This window comes from Stegodyphus dumicola, chromosome 1 (genome assembly GCF_044657685.1).
Source record: "Stegodyphus dumicola isolate Sdum_Otavi_A_Nest chromosome 1, ASM4465768v1".
In the NCBI taxonomy this organism is placed as follows: Eukaryota; Metazoa; Arthropoda; class Arachnida; order Araneae; family Eresidae; genus Stegodyphus; species Stegodyphus dumicola.
Genome location: NC_140768.1, coordinates 94,725,761 through 94,749,570, shown reverse-complemented (window position 1 = coordinate 94,749,570; position 23,810 = coordinate 94,725,761). Strand labels below are relative to the sequence as shown.

The following is a 23,810-nucleotide window of genomic DNA, read 5'->3' as shown; positions in this document are numbered from 1 at the left end:
AACATTTTTGATGGTATATACAATTTGATTGGAAAAATCTGAAAAGTTAAGTTTGTTGAAACGCATTCACTGCTCTTAATGGTATAGGTGTGAAAAGGATACGTTTGATAGTGGAGCCAAAGTTAAAATTACGGAACACTACACAGTAATAGGCCAAACAAAATCCCTAAACATAATTCATTAACATATTGAGTAGTTTTCTAACTCGCGAATCTCATTATAGCAGAAAGGACAACATAAATATTTGCCTGCTGAACTGAGGATTACAGAAATGCACTGAATCTTCTTGGCAAAACATCCTGAACATGAATCTGTTTCGCATGATTGTTACTTCATACCATTTACCATCGTTTATTATTTAAGATACTTCAAGGATAATTTAAATTTTCAGTTCAGCCCTGCTCATTCAGATATGTGCCAGACATATGATAATTTTGCAAATCAACTAAAAATCTGCTCTTTCAAATAAACATAAAGAGTTGGAGTGAGCTCGAAACATTCACCAAATTAATGCCAATACGTTCTATGAAGACATCACTGAAAAGTCCCAACTAGTTAATGATGCTGCTGGCACTGAAGCTCTGTTCTTTGACTATAAACAAAATACACTAGTCCCAAAAGTTCCATCGGGAGACGCTTTTTACAAAAGACATGTCTGGGTACATAACTTTGCCATATCTTCAGCAAAGACTGGAAAACATCAACTTTAAATTAGCCTATAAGTTTTTTTACATCATTATGTGAATAACCTTTTAGAATGAAGCATAAAAATGGTGTACTTGTTTTCAGACAGCTGTGTGTCACAGAACAAGAATCATGCTTTGACTCAATTCCTTTACTAATTCATCAAAAGAGGATGGTTTAATAAAATCATCCATAGGTATCCTGAACATGGACACAGCTTCATGCTCTGTCATCAAGTATTTGGATGTACAGGTGGAAAAAAAAATCAGAAAAGCTGATCAAGTCTTCCTCTCTACGAAGTACATCACGCTGAAGAAGCAGAAAGTTTTCAGGAATACATGTTGACAATCGCACAATTCTCAGCTTTAAATATTTTGAAAGAGTTCTACTTAAAGAACCCATGTTATTTCAGGTGGTAATAAAAAAGACAAATTTGCCATTAAGTCTTTAGCCAGTTTATGGGTCATCATTTTGCCAGCAGGCAAGTAAGCATAAAGATGCATTTTGTCAGAAAATATGTTTTTAACAACCTGACAGCAGACAACTTCACAAGCAGTGATGATGGAGAAAATGAAGGTGAATTCTACAATGAATAATGAAGAGTACCTATATAATCTTCATTGAGTTAATTGATTTTACATAATATTGATGAGAATATGTGCTGAAATGAACTTTTCCGAACTACAAACTTGTAAACCCCTTTTTTCCATATTATATTGTTTTACTTTTTCATTTGTTAATAAGCCCTCTCTCACAGGCATAATTTTTATCACACAAAAATAGGCAATTTAACTACTGGGACAATAAGGGCTCATAAATTTAAATAATAATGTAGTCTGACTGTATTCCCATTCTACTAGTAATAGTTGTAAAAAATCTTTTTTACTAGAACTTTTAATGAGTAGAAATACTTATAACACAAATAAAATTTACAATTTCCCAAAAATTGCAAAATGTGGTGCTGGGCCCTTCTTCAGCAGGGCCTTGCAATTTCTGCATGACATCTTACTAGATTTAAACTGATGACCTAAAATTTGGAAAATGCCCAAATCTGGATTTGCCGAAGTCCAAATTTTTGACTTTTTACTGTATGATAGTCATCTGGAATTCTGGAATATTTAAATGAGCTCCAAATATATAATAAATTAAAAATTCATAACACAAATATAAACAAAAATATAAATTATGAATGTATAGTTAGATATTACACAGAAAGGAGCTGAATTCTGTAAGGAAACTAAATTGTTAAAATAATTAGAGCATTAAATGTAATGGGAATTAATAGCAATCCATGATGGTTACAAATTTTCTAGCAATTTTAAGTTCTCCAACCTAAATTTGTTGTTACTCTAATGAATTCAAAAGATAAAAAATGACAGATTTCCTAAAAATAAAATTGCAAGCACCTAGTGAGTAAAAGATCTCTGTCTTTCTCTCTCTATATATATATAAATAGAGAAGTTAAAGGTTAAAACTTTATATAAAGCATTAAATTTTTAAACAATTTTAGCAAAGAGGGAAAAAATTCTTAATTTTAAAAAATTGCTTATAACTTTTTTAATAGTTTAAACTCAAATTTTGTTCAATTATTCTTAAATTCATAAAAATTATTCATCATAAATAGTGAATGCACTAAGCACAGCAATCAATGATAAAAATATTATAACAAAGGTAAAATTAATAAAACTGCAACAAACAATATATCCAATGTACTATTTACAGTATATTACCAAAAACAAGATGACAGAATATTAAGATATATGGAAATAAAAGTTGACAGAAAGCAATCTTACTCTTTAAGCTGGTCAATTTGCGATTGTTTCTCCGAGATTTCATCCCTTAACTGTGCCAACTGTTTTTGGTGAGCTTCTCTGTGTTTTTCGATCTGTTGCTCAAGAGCTTCTTTCATCTTTTCAGCACTATCCTTTTCTTTCTCTTTTTCTTTTGAAGCCATAATATGCATTTCCTCTAAAAAAAGAAATATGATATTTATAAATAATTCCAATTAAAAAATATTCTAAACCTGAAAGCATTTTTAAGTCATTTGCATAATAAAAAGTAAAATGAAAATCAGTTTTCACACATGACATTTTTAAAAGTACTTATACAACAGCCATTTTTTTTAACTTATTATATCTGAAAATTAGTGCACAGAAGTCTCAGTTTTATAATATAAAGTGGTTTAAAATTTTATAAACATGCTACCATTTTTACTCCATACAAATTTTAAATTTAAAATGAATATAAAATTAGCACGCACATAACAGAAGGTAGCAATACAATGGTATGCCAAATAAAATTGATATAGTGTAATAAAAATTTGAGTGCACATTATAGCAAACCTACCTGCAATGTCATAGGTATGCTAAAAAAGTCGTCATGGATGTTTAAGCATAAATCAGACATGCATTTTAAAATATCAATTCATCAATACAGCAAAATACTGAACCCAGTAACGGGTTGGTTTACTTTATAATGCTAAAGCACCAAAGGATATTCACCAATGAAAAGAGATACCTTTAAAGAAATTCTACAAAAACTGATCCATAATCCCGTTGTACAACAGGAATATTGCAAAACCCTCATACAGCCAGCCTGCTTAACCAATATTTTGCAGCTTTAGCCATTAAGCCTAGAAAGTTTATGATTAAGTTTCTAAATATCTACTTTATGTTAATTCACTGGCCTATTACCCTCATTTCCATTTTCCTGCCAGAATGTAAATTTCTAGCTTGTGTGACATTCAAATGAGGTAGAAAGGAGAGATGATTTATTAGAGGTTAAATTCAGAGTGTGTGTTCTGCCTGCTTGAAGGCCACGTTACTAATTTGATTCTCTTGAAAATAGTATTCTGCAATATTGAGTTATTCTTGCCATGAGCCTTGTTACGCCAACCTTAGTTCACAAACCAGCTTGCACTTTATTCCAGTTGTAAAGTTGTTAGGTTAAATCACTTTCCTAGTTTTAGTTAATCTATTATCTTTCATTTAAGCCATAAGTGTTGGCTTCCATAAGCATGAGATGGCATCGCCTGTTAAACTTTTATTTGATTCAAACAAAAGTTTCCTTTACACCCTTTCTCTATCTTTGTGGTACTTAAAAGACATAGTGATAATTCACCACTAGTCTTAACAAGAGTTCATCTAGTTTATGCTACCTAAGAAGACCAAACTCTATAAACCTTTAAGATCTAATGCTCTACTACTTAACTCTCATGCACATTCACTAGAAAATTATGTCATACCTCAGTTAACTAATATTTGCAGTTACACAATCAGAAAATCATAAAACTCTTATATAGCTAGTTTATTTAACAGCATGGTGAAATATCAATGTTTTGCAGTTTTAGCCACCGAGGCAAATCATAGGTGTAGGTCCCTTTAACATACAGGTAAATGTCTATCTCGTGAAATTGGCAAGATAGCATCAAACTAATGGTGGTTGTGAAAACTAGCGATGGTTTTCACAAATAATTTTTGTAGCCAAATTTGGAGAGAAAGCAAAAGAAGTTGCCAAACTTGGTGATCATTTGGGTCCAATCTTTACATAACAGTAACTGGTCTTATCTCTATATGTAATTGTAACCATATATGGTTTCAAGTAATTTCTAGAAATGGATTGGATTGGATTGGATTATTGTAATTTGGCACAAAACCTGTCAAGGTTATCTGCACCAGACAAATGGTAACAATGCAATTAGTCATTTGTAAAAACTTCCAGCTTAGGTAAGAGACAGATTACAGTCTATGATAAGAGCTGATATCTTTTTAAAAAAAAACAGGTTAAAATCTATTATAAAAGCCAATATCTTTTAAAAACAGAAACAAATTACGATGATGTGCTTTTCCAATTAAATTTTTTAAGTCCAGTTCTGAACTATTAAAATGTTTTTGGCGAAAATAATTAAAACTCTGGCATTCCACCACGATTTGTAGAAATGGAAGGTGCTGAAAATTTCTCGGCAGCTGGGGTGAAAACTATATAAGATCAGTGTTGACAGTTGACTTCAGAGTATCAACAGATTTCTATGCAAGCTTCATTCTTTATATAAGTTTTGCATCACACTGAGTTTAACTCTCTTAATGTAACATGAGCTAAACGTTCTTAGTAGTTTGAAGTGATAATTAATGATTATGCTCTATCATACGGAGAACAGATGAATGAGTACTTTTGGGAAATTTCCAGAATTGCAAACTGTGTCTTTCGGGGAAACATTTTTCTATCACACTATCATCAATTCCGTGCAGATTCAATCCATTATGAATACGTACACATGTAACAATTTTTGGTGTCAGAAGTGAAATTAAATGCTGGTAACAAGAGCAACGAAGCAGCAACTTAGACAACTGTTGACAGCCTTTGCTGCATTTAATGAAAAGATTGAAGCAGGTCAAGAGGAAATTAAAAAAGAAATTACTGCAATAATAGGAAACAAGTTTTATGCTATGGAAGGCAGAACAGACATGGTTGAAAATAGAGTTGATAAAATTCAAAAAACAGTTCCCGCTGTCGAACAACAAATCCGTGACAAGTTTTTGCTGCTGTCGCCAAGGGAGTTGACAGCTTGAAGAAATCTATAATGATAGCTGGACACCTTTCTGATGCCTTTAAATTTGTATTTATGTGTTCCCAATCCTCTCTAAACCTATTAATGTATGATAGAAAGACCTTCTGACAACTGTACAAGACTCAGATCTCTATAGTGGGAAATGCAAATGGAGAGGATTCCGAAACTAAGGTCTACCACCTCACTGCTTCTTTGAGAGCAGATACAGCAAATATCCTTCAAATTCTACTCCAAAAATAAACAATAGATTTCAAAGAGTTCTTTCCAGCATGTTGCAACTTGCAAATCTTGCTAACACAATTCAGAAGCTCACTACAGATGTTGAAAGCCCATCCTATTGGACCGCCCATAAAAAATAAGGGAAATCCTGTCACTGCAGTATTTCATCAATGGTATCTGAGATCCCGAGATACGAAAAGCCCTGTGAATAGCTGATTTAAAAAATACTTTAGTATATGCAATGAAAGTTGAGGCAGCTAAGCAAGCAGCTTGTAGAGACCGCAATCCAATGAGAGCTGCTCATATCAAAGAGCCAGTTGATCAACTGATTGCTCATATAGAACTTTTAACAAAGCAAATAAATGGCTTCAGGCAGAACATGACTGGCAACAAGCCGATTCCAATGTGCTGGAACTGCAATGGTGAAGGCCATGTACAAAGGAACTGCAGAACACTCCAAGGCTTGGAAGGTAAGATTGCGGCCCAGCAAGCGGGCAGGAAACAAATTAATGGCCATTTTTTGGAGTGGAGGTTGCCAGATATTGACTTGCCTCATTTAAAGCACTTCAGATTTCTGTTATGTGTGTTAGCAGTAATGGATTTTTCTTTATGTGACAAATGGATTATTGATACAGGAGTCAATGACAAATGGACTATTGATACAGGAGTCAATGTTACCATCATCTGGAAAAGATCTGACTCAATAACTGGAAGGTAAATTTATCTGGACACTGCACTGTGTAACACTTCAGACTGTGTACAGGGATAAAGCCAACATCAATGGATAATTAAATGCTAACATGACATTTGGAAGTGCCCCCTACCACCCCATAGCATATGTGGCAAATATTATAGATCTGTACATACTTTATTTACTTTCTAAGGACACACAACTTTCCTTGGACTTTGCCTCTGAGGACATAACCTTACTTTGAATTAAAGTTGAAGGAGTTCAATCCATCCACCAAATAATAGCTGAAAACGATATTAGAGTACCAGCAAGAACATAATTTTTACTGCCTGAATCCATAGCTGAAAACAGAAATTTCTTGTATGGCATACTGGAATATACCTGTAACAGCCTGAAAGGAGTACTGGTAGCCTCAGAACTCATCAACCTATCTAGAACCATCATCTTGTTGAGTTGCCAATCTAAGTGATAAAGTGAAAGACATTATAGTGATTGGAATACATATTCCAGCTACTTGCATTAAATGAGCATGTAATCCGCCAATCTCTGTTTCTTCAGATCCTAATATTGGAGTTTTTGCAGAATGTACAACAAAGCGTTGAAGAGAGGAATGCTGCAGAGCAAGCCATTTACAAATTTAAATTTCAAGATGTTTTCTCCCACTTATCTTCTGACATAGGTCAAACCAGTCTGGCACAGCTTAGAACTGATACAATGGATCATATCAATCAAACAACATCTAAGACATCTACCAATTGCTAAACAGGAAGAGTTAGGAACACTTCTAAAGGACATAGAAGAAAGTGATGTTATCAAGCCTTCAGCAAGTCCTTGAGACTCTCCCATCATCCTAGCCAGAAAGAAGGAAGGTTCAAGCAGATTTTGCATTGACTACAGCTCTCTGAACAATATATGATAAAAAGACAACTAACATCTTCCTACAATTGACAGCATTCTGAACATGAAATTGCAACTTCTGACAGCAGGTAGTTTTCAATGCTTGATTTAAAGAATGGATATTGGCAAGTAGAAATACACATTGATGACTGTGAAAAGATAGCATTTATTACAGGACAAGGACTTGATAGTTCAAGGTGATGCCGTATGGATTATGTAATGTACCAGCAGCATTTGAACGCTTTACGCAGACCCTATTGAGAGGTCTTTCATACAAAGCCTGTCTGATATCATTATCATCGTTAAAAGTTTTGAAGAACATTTGCAAAATATTAGAAATTCGCTTCGGAAATTAATGGAAGCCAATCTCAAGTTAAGCCCTGTTAAATGTAAAATGTTCAGATAGAAAGTGACTTATCTCAGATGTCTAGAAGTCCCTTCTAGAAAGTTGCCAATATTACTCAAGGGTTGAAAAGAAATACAAGCTGCTATTCTGTTACATCAAGTTACAATTTCAAAACTGTCTGCCTTGACCCAAGGAGTCACGAAGAAGTCGGGAAAGACCAGTTGGAAAGATGCCAACATTAAACACATATTTGACTTATTGAGTCTTCAAACAGGACACATACCTCGGAGGATATTTTGATTTACACTCCTATGACAAAACGATACTGGGCTCTCTGGGATTAACTCCATATTACAAACAGCGTCGTGCACCAGAATTTCGAATTAAATGATGGAAAGGCATTCTGATGGCAGCTGATACTTCCAAGATCCTGGACGTCTTTAAAGAATTACACAGCAATCAAACAGGAGGCTACCTCAGAACAATGACTTTGTAAAGAGTACGAGAGTGCTTATACTGGAGGAATGCAAGTGATTCAATGAAAAAGACTTTCTACTAAACTACAGTCATCCTGGAACAGTCTTCAGACAGCCCTAGACAGGCTGAACAATGTCGTAGTTTGGATCTGTTAGTCATCGAATTCTAAGCCTAAAGTAGCTCATTTTGAGAGGCTAGCCCCTTACTTTAGCCATAGCACATAGTTCCCATATTGTATATAGTGTAAAAGTATACTATGATCTTGGTCTTATGTGTATATTAATTTGTACATTTATGCATTTATTGATTGAGCATTTAATGTTTTCTATATTATTTACTGAAGTTATTATTTTAATATTCTATTTATTTTCCTCAGTTCTAAGTATATCCTTCCTGTAAAGAGACTGTACTCCCCAGGAGATGCAGTTCTTGGAAAGAGGCAATATTACGAGTTTTGTCTATACATAATTTTAGCGAAATTATATGTAAAACTGTATAATGTAACATGAAACGCCTAAAAAATGTGAAACTCCATTGGAAAAAATTATAGCAGCATGTCCATTTAACATTGAGGTAAATAACTATCTTGTGAAATTGTCAAGATAGTGGCAAGTTGGTTTTGGGAACTAACTTTTGTCGCTCGCGAAAAGTCACCAAACTTGGCAACCATTTAGTGACATTTTGATCCAATCCCTATACGTAACTACAACTGTATATGTCTTCCAGTAATTTCGAGAAATGAAAGGTACTGGATAGTTCTCAGTGGCTAGGAGAAAATTATATAACACCTGAGAGATCATCAGTTCTCAGATTTTAGATCAGAGTATTGAGTACTCTCTGTGCAAGCTTTGCTGTTTACGCTTTGTACTGCATTGAGTTTAACATTCTTGGTAATTTGAAGTAGTAACTACTGGTTGTGCTCTGCCATACTGAGAAGGGCTGTACAAGTACTTTTGTGGAAAGCTCCAGAACTGTAAAGTGTTTCTTTTGGAAAAGTAAATTTTATCAAGCTATCATAGGTTCTGCACGTATTTAATTCATTATGAACCCATATGCACGCAACAATACTTATTTAAATAAAAAGAACAATAACCATACAAGTAATAAATTTAATGTGAGGTGCTTATCAAAGAAATAAAAACTGATTATTAAAAGACAGTACAGAATACATCTATATTTTCATTTGGTTTTATGTTTTATATAATAAACAGAACTTAGACATTTATAATACTAAATGGAAATACATAAAACTTATAGCACTACCTATTTATATAACATGTTAAATACCAAGTCTATCATTGCTTGGTGTGCCAGTCCCTATGGAAAAACGCAGAGTTTAACTTATCAAAATAATTCCTGAAAACATTTGATACAAATAACATTGACTATATGAGTTGATTTTGGAACAGTTAAACCATTAACAATTAAAAAAAATCGCATTCATTGCAGAAGTTGATTTAACTGCATGCAACACATCATAGCTGCTAATTTTAAGAGATGAAAAACCAGGAGTTTCCGAGTTTTTTTTTTTTTTTTTCAATGGTATTTCAAAATAACTCTAAACTCAAACCATAAATACACTTTATTATGTATGATTTAGGTTACTGAAATATTTATGATAATATTAGATATTTTAAATTTCATGTTCTTCGGCTAATTTCATTCTAGAGGCTTCTTACACTTTTATTCTGAGAAAATCCTGTAAAGAAAGCCTAATCCAAGTAATTTTAAATATTGTTGCATGCACATGGGTTCATAATGGACTAATGGGCACACAGAACTGATGGCAGTTTAATAAAATTAATTTTACCAAGAGACACACTTCATAGTTCTGACCTTTCCAGAAAAGTACTAGCATAACTCTTCTCAGTATCACAGACTACAATCAGTAGTTACACTTCAAACTACTAAGAATGTTAAACACAGCACAACTAAAAAGGTAAAATGCATATGGAAATCTCTCAATAATCCAAACTCACGCTAAACTAAATAACTGGAAAAAAAAAAAAAAAAAACAGAGACCTTAAAAATTTTCTCCCAGCTGTTGAGAAATTTCTAGTACCTTCTACTCCTTGAAATTACAGGAATGCATATGATGGCCAGATATGGTTACAGTTACATAGACAGATCAATTACAATATTAACTACAGTTATATCAAAATGTTGCCAAATGCTTAGTGCGGCAATTTTTTGCAATTTCCTGCCTAATTTAGCAATAAAAATTAGTTGCCCAATATCGCTCCAATTTAGTGAGATAACTATTTACTCAACATTAAATAGCCTTGCCCCTATATTCGTATTTTGTCAGCAGAGCTTCGTCTCTTTCAGACATTTCATGTTACATTTTACAAAAAATAATATTGTTTCACTAAAATTATTTATATCTGTATAAAATCACAACAATATGATAAAAATAAAATTAATAATAAATGTACAAAGTATTATGCGGATAAACTTAGCAATGTATCAATATATTTATGTATAAACAATTAAATACAGATATTAATTGATTAAACACTGCTTGAATCAGTAAATACTTCTATATATGGTTAATGATAATTCAGATCAAATAAAATTTAGTATGAAATATTATGCTAAAATCATTAATATTAAGAGAATGGAATTTATGTGATTTAAGTTTCATTAATTCAATGAATTTCTTCATTTCTGGGAATATTTTCCGTAGCAAAAGTGAAAAATTTAATACTGGGAGGCCTGTAGATGTACTGAAATACCAGAACATTTGGCAGTTATGAATGCATCTTTCAGTTGTTTCCAGTTTACAATCCTTAGGTCTTTTTCATAGCATTAAATTCTTCGTTGTCAGTCCAAAATTTATCATATTAATTCTCCTAGGTATATCTATGGGATAAATTTAATTGATTTTTGAAAAAATACTTTTGTATTAGATGCATTTCACCTTCATTTAGTCTGAATTAGGATTATTTAGCTGCTTTAAGAAAGATTAAACTTCCTTTCATTACTTTTTATATGGAAACCTACACTTTATTTTAATTTATGAAGTGATACAATACTACTGAATCCTTTGTTTCTCACACTGTTAATTTCTTTCAGAAGTAAACAAGTACATGTCTTGATTTATTTGTCTTTTCTAAATCGGCAAACAAAAATTTCAGCTCTCTTCCTCAGTTAATAACTATAATCTTTACTACTTAAACATCTGACAATTATTTAAAAGTTAAAATATTTATCACTATATTAACATTTGTTTATGAAAATATATTGAAATTAATTTTAAAGAGATTATTAATATTTTTTCCCAAAAATTTCTTTTCCACTAGAAGACCTTTTAGAAAATGAAAATAAAATTTGCAAACAAGTTTTAAAAAATTCTTACTCCAGAGCATTATTTTGTCTGACAATTTTGCATAAACAAATAGACATTTAAAATTAAAGGCTGTCAAAAATATTTTAATCAATTGTCAAACCTATCAGACTATTATATACAACTAAAAATCTCTAATACAAAAGGAAAAAGGTGAGGGAAATGAAACTTACTTGCTGATTTTAGTTTAGCACATTCTTCAGTTAAAGCATCAACCTCTTCTTCCAAACTTCGCTTTTTGTTTTCATTGTCTCTAATAGTTTCTTGTAGAGATTTCATCTTTGCTTCATACTAGAGATAAACTATACATTATTATTTAAAACTTTAAATTTTTAATGAGGCAAAAAATATATGCAAGGTACAAATTTAAAATTCAGGCTAAAATATAGGCATATAAATACAACAAAAATTAATCTCCATGAATGAACTAGCTCAAAATTTATTAACTTTTTTATTAAAAAAAATTCAGTATTTTACACAGTTATTAAAAATACCTGGCTGATAAGTAATCGACATTCAGCAAGTTCTTTTTCATAGCTCTCAACTTTCTTATTGCTGTCAACTTGAAAGCTTTCCAACTGACTGCAGCGCTGTGCAGAAAATAAAATTAAAATTAAAAAAAAAAAAAAAAAAAAAAAAAAAGATAAATAAAAATGAGAGTATATTTATAATCAGGCTTCAGATAATTTTAGATACATTTTTATTCATATTTATTCACATTCATTTAACAATTTTCTAAAATTAATTTTATTGTTTCGTAATTTCATTAAATTTCCATGCATAACAATCTCAAAAATTCAGTTTCTAGTCAGAAATGAACATAAAAATATATATTAAAACTGAGAAACATAAGATGAAAAACATAATACTGTACTAAAACACTAATCATTAATTTGCCTTTAAAAATGTTATAATACACTATAAAATAATAGTTATACCTGAGAAAGTGCCTTTACTTCAGACTTCATTTTACTAATGTATAGTCTAACAACTGTAAATTCTTCATCAACTTTACCAGATAAGTCACCAGCAGCCTATTAAAAAAACACTTTAAAATAATTTTCAAAAGAAAAATTTGTTGTTATACCTATATTTATGCATATACACATTATTTCTTTTAGCTTTTATTATTATTTATACTCTACTTCAATCTTGTAGCAATAAAATGAATTATTAACAATAAAAAGAGGGATAGAATAAGAAAAATAATTATAAATTTTCTGATTAATACACAGGATTCCAATATTACTTAATTTATTATTATTATTATTATACTTAATCTGAAATGTCTGCAATACAGTTTGTTTACATTTGCACCAGATTCCTTTATTTATTTTTTTTCCAACCCTGAGTTGAAGAATAAATCGCATAGACAATAATCATCGGCACTTAAATTTGCTCAATACTGATTACTTAAGTTCTAGTAATAACAGCATTATCCTACCAGCTATATCCCATTTTGGATTCAAAACATCTCCCATGGGTTCAAGGTTTTTGTACACACTTTGCCAATCATAACTTCTATTAAAGACTTTCTCACTGATCGATTTTAATCTTCCAAGAGTTCTGGACATAAAATTTTGCACAGAAAGATAGCTTTCCCATTTGTTACGAAACTTTCTGCCAGTTCTTGGTGTATCTGATTTCATACTGTATGCATTTTGGAAGAAATGGTGTGAAACTACAAAGGAAGACGTTCATTTTTGAATTATAATCAAGAAAATACCACTTATTTGCAACATTCTGAAATTTCAAAGCAAAACTTTTAAAATTTGGATTAACTATAACCACCTATATTTATGCCTTATCTGAGATTTGAACATTCAGCATGACAATTGCCAGTAACGTATATGCAAAAAGAGCTAAGTATGCCATATTAGTTCACACTAAAGTATTGTACAGTTTTGGTTTTTAACCAATTATAAAATCACTAAATATTCATTCAAGAAACTAAAATGAAAAACAAAGATTCCTCTCTAAGTTAGAACATTATATAAAACATGATCAGAATGGTGGTTTTCAGAAATCCCTTTTCTCCAGTTAAATTATTTGCAATACCTCTTTTAATTTTTCAAAGTTTCACATCCTTTACAAAGTATGCTGCAGAAAGATTTGATACCAGTTAGATCAAATGAATGAAACGAAAAGACAATCAGCTCATATTATCCACTGAAACGTTACAAAAATGATTGTCACCCTCCATATCCTAATCAAAATGTTATTAGGAACACACAGATTTCAGTCGATGTAAAAAATAAATGAATACAAAAGTTAATAATTGCATGCAAGGTATATTAATGTTTTACAAAGCAATAAAAATGACAGCTTAAAATAATTATTTCATCAGTCATTTTTGTCTGATTATTCCTTCACAACTTATAAAAATGCTTTTTTTATTTCTGGAAAATGATAGAAGGTATTTTATCTGAATTAAAATGATCACTAATTATAGGAAGATGCTTGTTATTTTCTGTTAAATATAGAAAATCGAAAATCGTGAGAATGTTCTTGTTGATAATAATATCTCAATATACAATTGCAAACACAGGTTTAAGACAAATTATAAAAGAACAAATTAAGGGGGAATGCAGTAACTTATCTCCAAAACTGTGTTGCAGTATTTTGAAGGAGCATAATTTCCCTTTTGTAACATTTTGAAAATCTGAATATTTATGATTTTTCAAAACATCTGAATTCAGACATAATGAATAAGCATTATGGTGAAAGAATACACCTTGTTCTTTGACTCTCATTCTAACCAAGCTGAAATGCATACATGTATATCTCTATGTGGTATATACATTTGTATTAATAAAACATGTACATAATGCTGGAAAGTATCTTCCTCATTTGCCTCATAATAAATAAATAATAATAAAACATGAATATTTAAAATATATCCATTTAGGCACAGAAACCAAACTTTTTTGCTTAAATGATGCATGCAGCTTGATATTACTGCTTAAATGATAAACACAATCTGTTGATTTAAACACATTCTACACAATTTAATTCAAATTATAAATAACTCTGGAATCATATACACAAACAGTTGTTTCTCACCCTAATGTCAGAAACATTGCCACCTAAAACCAGACCAATTTCTCCAAGGTCTTTCAGAAGATTAGTTAGCATTTCTGTCATCCTTTTCTTCTGGTGAATGGTACTATCTTTTAGTTGCTGCAACTCATTCATAGCATTATTCAGGTTTGACTAGAAACAGGAAAGAGACATAGAAAAGCAAACAATTACTTAAAATGTAAATAATAAAATTTTAAGCATTAATGATTTTGTTCAGCATCTCAAATTACATTAAACATTACTTACTACCCTTCTAAGCAAGTCCCATTCTACGAAGAGAGAGAGAAAAAATGGCAAACTAAAAACAGTTTCACTTTTTCAGATCAAAAGCAGCAAGACTGTAGTGAATTAATAAAATATGACTTATGAGTTTAATTATATTTATCAGTATTTATAATCCTAGAAAATACTTTCATGTACATAAAATATTTTCTTTTCAGGGCAAACAAAATGTCACAACTGGCATCTTGATAAAACTTACCCACTTCTTAGTCTGAATACATATTGGTGTGAAAAGTTGAAGAAACTATTCAAAAAATTCTGTAAATTAAATGATTTTTCAACACAAGATCCTTTATTTTGCATTGCATGGCATACCTTCAAAAAACAAAATTTTACAAAAAATAACCTCTGCAAGTAATAAATTTAAAAGGAAAACACAATATTGGGAGGCATAAAATTAATTTTATAGAGAAAACTGATGCATATTCTGACAATTCTGAAACAATTACATGGGGAAAATTCTTACCATGAAAAGAATTAAAAGGAAGAAATTTTAAATTAATTACATAGCTATATAATGCTTTTGCTATGAATTGTTTTGTAAAGTGTGTTTTATAGCATTTATTACCTTGTTTATTTTTTAGATTCAAAATACTGTATAAATCGCCAAAACGGAAAATAATGTCACTTTATAATATGACCACAAAAAATATAAATATTTTATTTTAATGTTATGCCTTAAATATAATTTCAATATATTACCATTATTTTAGTTAAATTTATCAATGTTATAATGTTAAAAAAAAAAAAAAAAAAAATCGAAAAATTTCCAGCTTTTCAAAATTAAAAATTTTCTACAGAAACTGATCCAATGAATAGCACCTTGCAGCTTCTGGGCGGCACAAGGTGCTATTCATTGTGTGTGGCACAGTGGGGTTTGCAGCACCCCAGTGTGTACCACATACATTCTATCAAATTTAAATCCAGAGAATATACTGGGTCACTCTACTGGATTTCTTTGCCCTCAAGATAATTGGTCATTAGTGCAGTGCAAGGGAGATGAGCCATTCATTAAGAGGAATTACTGACGACTGCTGCCAAACAACTTGATGTATGGTTAAAGAAACCACTCTTTACATATTTCAGCATTTACAATTGCAGTGGTAAAAATGTGTAGGTCAGTGCATCCATTCAAAATGATGCTCTCTCATATCATGAATCAGCTACCATTGAACTGATGCCTAAAAAAAAAAAGACTAATAAGTCAAGAGAACTCAGCTTCAGACCTTGGTACTTTAATGACTGCAACTAGGTGCATTTTGCAGCTCAAGTCAGTGAAATGAATATGTACAATTTTCTGCAAATGAATGCAACTATGGGGATCACCCAGTGACTGAAACTTTCTTTGCCTGTCTTTTACCCAATTCTGGGGAGGCACTGTCTCTACAAACTACACACAATTCAGAGGTGAAGAAATTGACATCAAAAGACAGCTGGCTGTGTGCTACCCATTTGGAAGCATAGGACCCTTTAAAGATAACAAGAATCAGGTCGTTTTTAACTTGACCTGGTTAGCTGCATACATCCTTTAGTACCTTTAAACCGCTTCCAGATGCTTGACAAAATATGGCTACTTAAAAACATAATTACAAATTTGTGTTAATGCCTGCCCTGCCTTAGTTCTTTCAATCACACCTCACTTCTCACAATCCATCAAATGCTTTCTCAAGGATCTGTTCCACCCTATACATATGAAAATTTCATCCAAATTTTCATGCAACCTTGAAATGAGACCATGAATACGGCTTGCACTCCTTTTCACACACACCAAAGGAATGGGTGCAAAAATCTGCATATTTCTATACAGTAAAAGTGAATCTCGTAACACTGAGATATAATACTGACACTGAGCTTACAACTATTTTTCATCCAGTTTAACAGAATTAATATAAATAACCTTTTTAAAAAATGTTCCTTTAATTTTACAACCAGTGTATTTCCAAACAGGATCAAATATCCTTGCATCTCCTTTTAACTAGAGGAAAGGAATCAGGTTGAATTTAGAATATCAATGAGAACTTTTATTTTGCCTTTTATGAGTGTTACTTTAAACTGACTCTAATGTAAGGGATTTCTACCAAAATGGAAATGAACCTGGTAAACTTAAGAGTTGCAATTAAATGTAAGATTACTATCAAAGGTCATGCCAAATTTGTCTCAATTATATTTTATTTCTTAATGAGTTGGATGCCTTTTATGGGCTAGATGATTTAATTTAATGTTTTCAAACAGATTAGATAACAGATTTTGTCAGAAGAAAACAAATAATTACTGTTTAAAAATTAAATTAAGCACAAATTACATGCTAAATTCCCTTAGTTTAAGGATAATATCCTACACCACTATTGCTGTATTTAGATGATTCAGAACATATGTTGCAAGGGAAAAAAAAACATATAATAAATTTGTGCCACAAGCTGCGAGATTTGGATAATGACAAAGCACTCGAGTGGAAAGCTGCAGGAAAGAAAAGCAAATGGCCATAAACATCTCAAAATGATATTCACATCTCTTGATTTACAGCATGTCATTCTTCACAATGGGGGACTGCATAGAAGATTACCTACTAGATAAATATCTGATGTATACAACAAGAAAAACAAAAATTTTAAAAAAAAATTAATAATATGTAAATGCATACAGAGTAGCAAAAAATCTCATGACTGGATAAAAGAAGTTGTGCCACTCACAGGGTTAAAGAAGTGTAAGTAAAAAATACTTTATTAAATTACAAATCAAAATTCATCCCATAAGTTGCTTACTAATTTTTGACTGTGTTCTTCACTTAGCTGCTCATATTCTCTGTTCTTGTTATCAACTTCCTGAGATTTCTGGTCATAATTCACAGCTAATTCTTCAAGAGCTTGCAAAACTTCTTTTACTTCCTCTTTGGCAGATTCATTTTCTTGCTGGAGACGAGACATCTCTTGCTGAACCAATTCATAATCCCTTCGAGTTGATGTAATTAGCTTTAAGCAAAATGTGAAAACATTAATAATTGTGAATGTAAGTGACATTTCAGTACATACTTTTTTCCTTGGAAGTATAAAGAAGATTACAAATTTTATTACATATACCGAAAAATCAAGAATACAACATCAACTTTTAAATATATTAGCTAGACAGTTTAAAGTATAAGTCATATTTTATATTATAAAATGGTAATTAAAAAGTCTTTACTTTTTAACACTGAAATTGTACATATGGTGTGAACCGGACTTACAGTCAATTAGTTTTAAATACCATGACTGAGCCATATGAAGGGTAAAACATTCTATTCTAAAGCAGTAACTGTATTCAAATGTTCAATGAACATATGGTATAGATAATGGTGGTTTTATTACAGCCAAGGAAGAATACTGCATAAATATTTTACTCTGGTTATTAAACATGTAAAATTGGTGGATGTTTATTCTGTTTTAGTTTTTCACTTGCAATCTGCAGTCAAGAAAAAAGTATTAGGAAGTTCTGCAAAGAAATTATCAAACAGCATGAGAAAGTTCCCTATTGTGCATTTGACTTGAAGAAAATGGATGCCCTTATAGAACAAACCCTAACTCTTACATCCAAAACTTAATGGCGAAGTGGATGATAGTTTCCCCATATGCAATGTGAATACAAACCAGTTTCTTCTATAAAGGCATCTCTGCTCTTACACAGATAGCCCTTGTATGTTTTATCTTAGTTAACTTAATCACCTATGATTGTAAGGTCACCTATGAACTCTCATTATTATTGTGAGGTGCATTTTTCTTCCACTTTTTATGAAGTCTCTGAAAGGATTTGTAGTTGGATGATACTGTGAAGATATTTCATTGGACTTCTCTATGTACAATTCACAGATATTTTGTAGAAAAGAATCTTTAATTAGGCTCTTAAATGGGGCAAGTACCTTAATGTCAACAAATACTTTCTGTGAGTACAGATGATTAATGAGGTTTAACCAAAAACACTGATCATTGCTTACACTGCAATTTCTATGCAAACTAAGATAAGAAAGTCATGTATTTCAACTAATCTACAAACAGTTATTATCAAAACAGACGACTATTTTGTTTTAGAAGAGAAAAGAAGAGAATGATTCCTACACTTTTTCTGTCTACAATAGAAACAGATAAATATTACAGATACTGAAATACATAATCAAATTTAGGTATGAGGAGGAATGAAAACTGCTGGATAAAAAAATACCGTTATTACTATTAAGGCCTGAAGCTGAGACTTTGATTTCAGTGGTCAAGCAAGATGAAAAGTCCTACAATGTTGTGATTTATGAATGATAAATTACCACAAGCTTTTTTAGTTTGGTACAATATCTTGGGTAAAAATGTCAATCTTTTGCATTTTCTAGAGTTGTGAGCAATTCAATGGTTGTATAAATGCACTTTTTCCTTAAAATTATTTTTCATGTTTTTGACAGAATTGTATTTTATGCTTAGAATATTAAATAGAATGGTAGCAATGTGCCACTTTTTTTTACTGAGGGGGACAGCCTGCTTTACTGTAATTACTTATTCCTTTTTAAAATTTTTTACAGGAGAATCAACTGAATGAATGATATTCAGATAAGTCTCAAAACATGGTGATCAAAACGACATAATTATTTTAATGGGATGTTTATTACTAACTAGAATTACATACTATTTTGAAAATGGAACTGTTTGTTACCCCTCCTCCAAAATAAGAGCTAATTTTATGAACTATTTTCATGGTTTATTAAAATGAGATAATGTTAAAGAAGATAATATTACTTATTTATGTAGAATTTATTCTCAGCTCAAAAAAGAATCTCTTTATTACTAGAAGATGAAGATGATAAAAAATATTAAAATGAGTATGCGATAATGGAAGAATGTAACACACATTTCATAAAAGCAAGAGTAAACATAGAAATGTATTTTATCAGAATTTTTAAAGTAAAAAAGTCCTGTTAATTCTTCATCCGTTCAAAAACAAAAGTTAAACCAAAGATTGAACTTTTTAATTTTGATTGGGAAAAAAAGACTGGCTTGCTTTTTGGACCCAATTAAAAAAAAAAAAATACATGAAGATGATTATTACCGCCACCCTCTATTTACTGTAAAAAGCATTTGCTTAAAGTCTGAATGTTGATTTTAACTATAGTGAATAAGTTTGATTTTGACTTTCGACAAAGCTCTCAAGCATAAGTTTGTTGTTAATTATGAATAACTTTACATGAATTTCAAGCTTCGAATTTCTTCTTCTTTTCGTCAAGTTAGTTGATGTTGAAATTTTCGCCACCATGAAAACTTTCTATTCATTTAAAGCATTCTAAAAGACTGTGATGAAACTTGAACTGTTGGCAACGGATTATTTGCATTGAATTTTGCAAAACACAGATAGTAGCCACTTAATAATGTTTTGATAATGTTATCTTAGAGAATTAAAATTTATTCAAAACTATAATGGAATTTTGTTGGATACTTCTAAATTTAAAGAATTCTTTTGAGAAATGTACGCACATATGAAATTGAGAGTAATAAAGTGAAAATTCTGGTAATTATTATTGGATTGTTTCACATGACTATTAAGATTAAGTTAAAGAAGCTATGGACTTAAAAAGAATTCTAAGCATCGATTAAGTAGGATTGACACTTCAACTGTTTTATTTTTAATCAAGAATGAAGATCATTGGAGAACATTCTTAAATAACCAAGTGAAAGAAATAAGAAGTTTAACATCAAAGAAGCAATGCTAGCATATCTGTTAAAATCCAGCTAACCTCCATTCTAGAGACTGTTCCGATGAAGTTTTCCTCAGATCTAGATGGTGGAAAGTCTCAACATGGCTTAAAAAGTCTGAAGAAAATTGGCCTGTTTCTGAGTTTCAATTAAATGTAGAAGTTTCTAAAGAAAGAAAACGGTGAATAAGGTCCTTCGTTACCTCAGTTACTCCTAAAGAAATAGTACTTGCATCGTTTTCTAAATATTTGTGAATTATTCAACTGACAGCTTGGATACTGCAACTTTTTAGAATTCTGGAAGATCAGACCATAAACTGAAAGAATTATTTGTTCAGGAAGTAGGAACAGCTGAGAAAAAGGCTTTTGTTTCTTGCTCAGAAAGAATATTTCAACAAGAAACTATCTTACCTTCTGATCATCAAGTTGTGAAAAACTATTTTAACACTTAGGTGTATTACCTGCTGCCTGTTTTATTTGATTACTTAGGTGAATTGCCTGCTTTATTTGATTGGTTAGGTAGACTACCTGCTTTATTTGATTGCTTAGGTGGATTGCCAGCTTTATTTCATTACTTAGGTGCATTGCCTGCTGTCAGTTTTATTCTGATTACTTAAGTGGGCTGCCTATATTATTTTAATATTTAGCTTGGACTGTCCATTCAGTCCAGGTTATTGAACTGTTTAAGAGTCACGATTATTGTGTTAACGTCGCAAAGGTGAAAACAGTTGCGTGTGAATGGCTCCATCCTGTGCAATGACTGTATCGTCTAAAAGGGGCGGAGGATGAGAGCTCGTTTTTTCTACACTTACTAGCATGGATATTAAAAACAATTTAATATTCATGATAGTAAAGACATTAACTTTAAGGTTCCTTATAAGACAGTTAAAATTAAATGTGGTAGGTAGAACAACCGTAAAATCATGAAGTTATGGCTTTTTTTGGACATAACTGTATTGTTTAGTTTTGTATAACTGTCTTGTTAAGTATTACAATATATTTAACCAGGAGACTAAAAGATATACTTAGTAAATACTAAGTATTGCATATTGTTAGTCTAGTTGTTTAGTATATTGTATTTTGATATATGTTCCACCCACCATAAATTCAAAAGGTGGGAGGAGATATCACGAGCAAATCAATGGTTTGTAAACATACTTTTTCCTTGAAGTAATTTTATGCTTTGGCAACACTATTTAGTTTATGTTTAGAATATTACAAGGACTGGCGGAAATGTGGCATGTTTTTCATACTGAGGTGGACTGCCGTTTTATGATTACTTAGGTGGACTGCCTACTTTATTTTGATTACTTATTCCTTTTTTATGTTTTTTAACAAAAAGAGACTGAATGAATGAAATTTAGATAGAGACCCATAACATCTAGCAATCTGAAGTATTTCACTAACAATCACAATGCCCACTCCTCCAACGATTAATCATTTGATTTCTCCTAATTCTACTAACTTAATATAATTACAAAATGCAAACCCAAACAATTATCTAATTCACATAGACAGAAAAACTTTAAAGGTAGGAAAATCATTTTTACCTCCTCCTGTTCAAGCATTTGTTCTTTCAGTTTCTCAATCAACTGACTTTGCCTATCAATTTCATCATCTTTCTCATCTAACTGGGCATACAATCTCATACGTTCTTCCTCGAATTTAACCCTCTCATCATTACCCACAGGTTCAGAGGATACCTGTGGTATTGCGGCAGGAATATTTGTGACAGATGAAGTATCGCTAAGAGATAAGGTGCTGGCTTCGAGATCTTTAGTAAGTAGCTGTTCATCTTGTGGAACAGACTCACCTAAAAATATACATTTTCATTATAGTAAAACTAATACCAATCAAGGATAATAGTCAAAAATTAAACTTAAAAAAAAAAAAAAAAAAAAAAAAAAAAAAAAAAAAAAAAACAAGTACAGGAAAAAAAAAATACTGCCCGGGAAGTTAAATAATAAACATAGATTTTGGAAATGCATATCAAATATCCAAATCTGACTATTCAAATATTTAAAGAAAATCAAATGAGATATGAAGAAAAATTATCAGTGTCTAAAATTTGCATATTCAGCTTACTGAATATGATGAAAAAGGTTGTCCCATAAAAGATAAAAGTTAAACAAACCTATTTTTATACTTTTAATACCAACAGAAATATAAATATGGCTAAAAATTTGCATTCAGCCCTATAAACATGTTTAGTTTAAAGCAGGAATAAAAATATTAAAATGTAAACTTTTATAGACAACATTTACTCTTCCTGTATCCACATACCATTTCCTGCATCAGTATAGTGTTGGCACATACTGGTCCAAAAATAAATCAGCATACACTGTAGAGAAATTAGGTATTTTTGGAAGCAGGCAAGATAAAAAATTAGCAGATGCCTTTGCCGGGAATTGAAACTTCTGGAATACAGGCCCAGTGTGCAGAACCACATCACAAACGCACGCCAAGAAGGTGGGAGAAATACCTTATATACTCCCCCTTTGAAAAGGCGACTGGGGTTTTTTTTTAGGGGACCCAATCACCAAATCCTGTGTGTGGAGAGTCATCATCCACAACCCTTTTACTTTGGGCGTCACTGCAGAGAAATTAAGTATTTTTGGAAGCAGACAAGATGAAAAACTAGCAAACGCCTTCGATTCGAACCACGAAATTTTTCGATTCGATTCGAAAAACGATTCGAACCACGGACCTCTGGAATACCGGCCCAGTGTGCAGAACCACTATACCATGAAGGCATACCAAGAAGGTGGGGGAAATAACCTTATAACATTTCAGAACCAAAAAATAGCATTTTGTGATACAGGCTTATCTATCCAAGAAAACACATTTTCAGCAGAAGTAACCAGTTTTATAGAAAATTTTGCTTTCTTCCATTAATGCTATTCTACCTGGCACTTTTTTGTTATTGCATATTTCCTTGCCAACAAGTCTTGCAGTTTGGTTTGGCTTTTTTCTTGCCAATATTCTTTTATAATACCATTCATACAGCTATTTTTTTCACCTAATCATACTCCCCACTCCGTGCAATGGATTTCATAATAAATCATTCATTTAATTTTGTTCATCAATATATTACATGTCATACATAATCTGTTAAGTCTTTTTGGAATAGTGAGAAATAGGCTATAAATACCAAAGCACAACCTACTAACATTTAGATTCTGATTTAATTCAATCTGTCACTTGCATTCCAAAGGGAAAATGTTATGCTAAGAGCCACTTTAAATTTTATATCTGTTTTTTAGTGCAATGTTAATTTAATTAATTTTTAATTTTAGCACTACAGGTGCTAGTAATCTTAATCCTTACTTTTTTGTTTACACCAGTTTTCAAATAAAACGATGTTGTCATCAAATGTATTATTTTAAAGAAATAACACAGCCAAAAAAAAAAAAAAAAAAAAAAAAAAAAAAAAGAAAAAAAAAAAAAAATCGCAATACAGATAAAAGGATGTTGCCACCAATTGTTAATGCTATGTAGTATTTTAAAGAATTAGTGCAG

General features: G+C 31.3%; 1 protein-coding gene across 2 annotated transcripts in view; it reads right to left on the bottom strand.

Moving 5' to 3' along the window:
* The window catches only part of LOC118193548 (kinesin heavy chain-like), a 204,472-nt gene that overhangs the window by 37,569 nt on the left and 143,093 nt on the right, over positions 1 to 23,810 (bottom strand). For both annotated transcript variants that reach the window (XM_085817867.1, XM_085817870.1), the window contains exons 12-18: positions 21,842 to 22,104; positions 17,353 to 17,559; positions 14,291 to 14,440; positions 12,166 to 12,261; positions 11,722 to 11,817; positions 11,401 to 11,518; positions 2,478 to 2,652 (exon numbers count right to left, since the gene is read on the bottom strand). In XM_085817867.1, the coding sequence (XP_085673993.1) occupies positions 2,478 to 2,652; positions 11,401 to 11,518; positions 11,722 to 11,817; positions 12,166 to 12,261; positions 14,291 to 14,440; positions 17,353 to 17,559; positions 21,842 to 22,104 (1,105 nt within the window). The remainder of the gene's footprint in view (positions 1 to 2,477; positions 2,653 to 11,400; positions 11,519 to 11,721; positions 11,818 to 12,165; positions 12,262 to 14,290; positions 14,441 to 17,352; positions 17,560 to 21,841; positions 22,105 to 23,810) is intronic.